Source organism: Plasmodium reichenowi, chromosome 13 (genome assembly GCF_001601855.1).
Source record: "Plasmodium reichenowi strain SY57 chromosome 13, whole genome shotgun sequence".
Taxonomy (NCBI): Eukaryota; Apicomplexa; class Aconoidasida; order Haemosporida; family Plasmodiidae; genus Plasmodium; species Plasmodium reichenowi.
In genome coordinates, this window is record NC_033658.1 from 2,095,103 (window position 1) to 2,100,650 (window position 5,548).

At 15.8% G+C, this 5,548-nt stretch overlaps 2 protein-coding genes across 2 annotated transcripts; both read left to right on the forward strand.

Annotated features, from left to right (window-relative positions):
• Positions 1 to 2,156: 2,156 nt before the first annotated feature.
• PRSY57_1354700 (splicing factor 3B subunit 5, putative) lies at positions 2,157 to 2,801 on the forward strand (the record flags this gene model as incomplete). Its single annotated transcript, XM_012909469.1, has 4 exons — positions 2,157 to 2,248; positions 2,358 to 2,417; positions 2,560 to 2,623; positions 2,757 to 2,801. 4 exons carry the CDS (start codon positions 2,157 to 2,159, stop codon positions 2,799 to 2,801), a joined length of 261 nt encoding a protein of 86 aa, XP_012764923.1.
• Positions 2,802 to 4,066: 1,265 nt separating this feature from the next.
• PRSY57_1354800 (conserved protein, unknown function) lies at positions 4,067 to 5,284 on the forward strand (the record flags this gene model as incomplete). The annotated part of the gene is made up of 1 exon (XM_012909470.2): positions 4,067 to 5,284. The coding sequence occupies one exon, from the start codon at positions 4,067 to 4,069 to the stop codon at positions 5,282 to 5,284; it is 1,218 nt and encodes a 405-aa protein (XP_012764924.2).
• Between the last annotated feature and the right edge of the window lie 264 nt (positions 5,285 to 5,548).

The following is a 5,548-nucleotide window of genomic DNA, read 5'->3' on the forward strand; positions in this document are numbered from 1 at the left end:
TATAAAATAAAAATTTTATTTCCTCACGTATTTTTTTTTTTTTTTTTTTTATAAAAAATTTATATATATTTTTAATACATAAAATAATATATATAATTATGAATATATATATTGGGAAAAAAAAAAAAAAAAAAAAACTCAAACGCAATTTAAAAAAAAAAATTATTTATTATTTATATTATTATATATTATTATATAATGATATGAAAAAAAGAATGATAAATTTGAAATATATATAAATATTATATAATAAATAATTATAAAAATAAATATTTTATAAAATAAAAAAAATAAAATATATATATATATATTAAAAGTTTTTTTAATATATATATTTCTTTTTTTTGTTTTGTTTTTTTCAATTTTAAATTAAATATAAATTTATTTATTATATTTTAAAAACATAATAAAATAATATATATATAAACTTTTTATTTTATTTGAAATATTAAAATGAAGAAATTTATAAAAAAGTTCAAATATAAAAAAAAAAAAAAAAAAAAAATTTATATATACCATATATTTGCAATGCAAATGTATATGAATTTTTTTAATGTACTTTCACATCATAAAAAAAAATAAAAATAACAAAAGAATATATATTTATTTTATTATTATTCAATATATATATTATTATATAATAATATTATATGAATATATATTATATAATAATGAGTGGATTATATTATAATAGTAATTATTTTATGTATATATATAAATATATTTATTAATATATAAGAAATTTCTTTTATTATTATCACATAATATAAATTATACAAATATATATATATATATATATATTATATTTACTTTTAATATACATTATATAATATATTCCCTTTTGTGCATGATAAAAAAAAAAAAATATATATTTATTATGGTAATAAAAATTCTAATTAGTACTATATAAAAAAAAATTCAGTTCGTAATATTCAAAATAAGTGTATATATATTATAATATTATATATATATTATTTATATATATGTATAATAATATATATATAATATAATATATATTTAATATATATAATTATATATTATATTTATAGGGCCTTTTGTTAATAGTTCTATTTATATGTAAAAAGTATAAATAAAGAATTATGTATACTATATTAATAATAACATATTAAAAATACTTGAGAAAACAAAAATAAAATTCTCTAAATAAATAATATATAATATTATAAAAGAAAAAAAAAAAATAAATAAATAAATAAAATAAAATAAAATAAAATCTGAATTCATTTTCTCCTATTTTTAAATATATCACCGCCGAGAGCACTATTAAGTAATAGGCTTAAAATATATTAAAAAATATCTAAATATTTTATAACATGTATATTATTATATATATATATATATATTTTTAAATTGTCATAATAAATATATCATATTTAATAATAATAATAAAGTACCTTTATTTTATTTAACATACAAAATATCAGAACATTACATTTATATAAGAATTATAAAAAAATTAAAGGGGGGAAAATAATTGTATTGTAATTTTCATTATTTATCAAATTGTAAAATTATAGTTCAAAATGGTTGTTATATATATTATAAACAGAAATTTTAATCCTTAAATATAATTATCATTTCAACTTTTTTTTTTTTTTTGAAGTATAACAAATGTTTTATTGATAGTTATATTTATTTAAGTGAACATTAATAAAGAAAATTGAATTATGAGTAGATAAAAATATGTATATATAAATATTTATAGGTCCATTCATACATATATTTTAATATTTTAATTATAATATATTAATAATATATATAAAAATATAATGTAGTGAGAATATAATTTTATGAACAAATATATTAGTATTTTTTCCCTTTTTTTAAAAAGTCTAATTTACTTTTTATTATTTTAATTTTTTTTTATGATATTATATATATATATATATTTACGTCAAAAATATTCTTAAATAAATAATATGTACATTATTTTTATAAAATATATAATTAAATGTAATATAATTTTTTTTATAGTCGTAATTCAAGACAAAATTTTTGTATATATATATATATATATATATATATATATATATATATATATATAATATAATATAATAATATTGGAATACTTTCTATATTTAAAAAAAAAACAAAAATATAAATATATTTATAGTAATAAAAAAAAAATAAAAAAAATGTCTACATTTGATAGATTTAATATTCATGCTCAGTTGGAACACCTACAAAGTAAATATCAAGGATCAGGTCATGCTGACACAAGTAGATGGTACTATTTTAAAAACCTCCACAAAAAAAAAAATAAATAAATAAAAATTACATATAATAAAATAAAACATAATATACAAGTATAATTATTTTCATATATTATTTTTTAGGGAATGGTTAACTAATATTCATCGTGATACATTAGCTTCTCATGTTGGACATTACTCAAGGTTTATATTTAATTGAACTTTTAAAAGATATAAATAAAATAAAAAATTAAAAGATTTTATATACATGAACAATGTGTACCGTATTATATTATATTATATTATATATATATGTATGTATATATATTTTTTTTTCCTCTTTTAGGCTAGCTTATTTTGCAGTTGTTGAAAATGAACCAATAGCTAAAATAAGATATCGTTGTCTTCAGGTAAAATATATATTAATACGTGTAGACACAATATAAAAGCACATATAAATAAAAACATATATATATATATATATATATATATATTTATAATAATAATTGTTTTTTAACTTGTTTGTTTTTTTTTTCTTTTTAGAATATGTCTTTGCCCATTGTTCCCAAGAAAAAAAAAAAAAATTGAGTGAATATATTTTTTTTCCTGATATTTTTTTGTGTGTAAATTATTATATACTTTTTTTCTTTTTTTTTTTTAAATAGTATTATATGTATATGTATATATATATATATATATATAAATAATTTTTACCTTTTTTTTGTTATAACTATATATACATATTTTTATATCAACATAATTTTTGTTATCATTTACCTTTTTATTAATTTATTTTATATAATATATTTTATTTTATTTATAATAATAAATTTTAATAGATTATCTAACCAAATATTTCCAAAAAAAAAGAATTTAATTTTGACTATCTAAAAATTAAATGTTACATTTATGTGTGTATTATATATATGTATATATAGATATATAGAACACATAGGTATATGTATAGGAACCGTAACATATAATACTTTATAATATTATTAGAGCTGTTTAATAAATTAAAAAAATATATAATGTTAATAAATTTATAACATGTGTTAAAAAAAGGAAAGTAATTTTTTTTTTTTTTTATTTACTTTATTATATTATTATATATTTTATTTTATAATAATATATTACTTTTTTATCCTGATCATTTTACTAAATAAGTTTAAAATATATATACTGTTAAAAAGATATTATATTTTTTTCCTAAATATGTTATTCTGTTGTTATTCCTTTTAATTATTTTACGACATGTATAATCTTATAATTTATAATTTTAACTTTATTTTTACTTATTATGGGAAATAATAAAATATCAAAAAAAAAAAAAAAAAAAATAACAATAAAAATAAAAATAAAAAAAGTAGAAAATAATAAAAAATAATAAAATAGAAAAATTTTAATTATTAATATATTATTTTATATTATATTCTTTATATAATATAATTTTCATATGAATAGGTCCCCAAACATACACGCCCCCCGAATGAAATGAAGAATATATAAAAATAAAATATATATATATATATATTTATTTATTTATTTATGTACAAATTTATACTATATGCATATGTCCCCACATAATAGGCATGTTCACTAGGACCGTATGCGGCACTGTATAAATTTAAAAAAAAAATATATAAATATATCATAGAAAAAGGAAAAATTTCTTTTTTTTTTCTTTTTTTTTTCTTTTTTTTTTTTTTTTTTTTTTTTTTTTTTTTTTTTTTTTTTTTTTTTTTTTTTTTTTTTTCTTTCTTTTATTTTATATTATTATTATTTATTTTTTTTTTTTTTCTTTCTTTTATTTTATATTATTATTATTATTATTTTTTTTTTCGTATAATAATATGTCACAGAAAAAAAAAAAAGCATATGATAAGCAGAACAAGCAAGAAAACACAAATAGTAGTAGCAATAGTTCATCAAATAGTGAAAAGGAGATACAAAAAGATAAAGAAAAGTATAAAAAGGGAGAAAACAATTATAGTATTCTAAACGTTGAAGAGGTTAATATAATTGAATTGTCGAGAGAAGAACTATATAAAGTTTGCGCAGAATTACAACGAAAAGAATTGGAAGCTTTAAAATACATATATGTTCTTGATAGTGAGTTAAACATAAAATATGAGAATGATGAAGACAAACTCACAATAGTAGAAATTAATTTAAATGATCAGAATATTAGTAATAATCATATAAATTTCACTTTTGAACTACCTAAAGATTACCCCCTTGGATCTATTTCGATAATTAATGTAACAGTTAAAAATTTTACTCTAGATACAAATAATTATATTAATGAAGAAGTATATAGGTATCTTCAGAGATATAATGAACAAAGAGAATGTATTTTACCTGTTATATATAAAGTGAATGAAATAATTGAAAATATAATACAATATAAACAGGAACCAGGAGAAAAAAGTTTGTCTTCATCAACGGAAGGAAAATCAGATTTAGAACAAGAACAAACTTTTAATGAATGGGAGAACAAAAATAAACAAAGAAAAGCAGACATTGTATGTTTCCCAGAACTTAGTTATAGTATGAATTTTTCTAAGCGTCCTAATATATTAGCAAGAAGATTATGTTATTCTCATCATATCCTTAGCTTAGTTAAAAGATCCTGTATTATCAAGTGGGCTAAACAACTCAAAATAGGTGGCTATTCAAAAATAGGATATCCCGGTATTATAGTATGTGAAGGACCAAAAGATGAAGTAGACTTTTATATTAATAGTTTAAATAAACTCAGATGGAAACATTTCGATTGTAGAGGTATGGAAGATATTGAATTAGGAGAAAATGAAAATCTAGATGACGCAAGAGTTCTTCCTACAACAGTACGTGAATTAGATGCTAAGGGTATGCGTACCTTATCTGATATATGCACTCAATGTGGTTTAAGAGATTTGTTTTTGACCAGTATGAAAATTTACAACAATAATGATAAAAAAGGTTCTGTAAAGGACAAAAACAAAAATGGTGAAGAAAATAAACCTGGAAATACTAAAGATATTTTAAAGGAAAAAGCAAAGAAAAAAAAAAAAAGAAGCTCAAAATGAATTTTTACTATATAACATAAAATAAAATAAATATGTAAAAAACACGCAAAAAATTAAAGACATAAGTATTTTAATCATATGAGTATCAAATGAACTATACCAAAAAAAAAAAAAAAAAAAAAAAAAAAAAAAAAAAAATATTTTTTTTTAAATTTTATACATTTAAAAAATAAAAATTATATTTATAAAAACAAATATTTTTATTTCATTTATTTAAAAATATAATAAAAGAATTATTATATTATAATTTATTATATAAGTAAA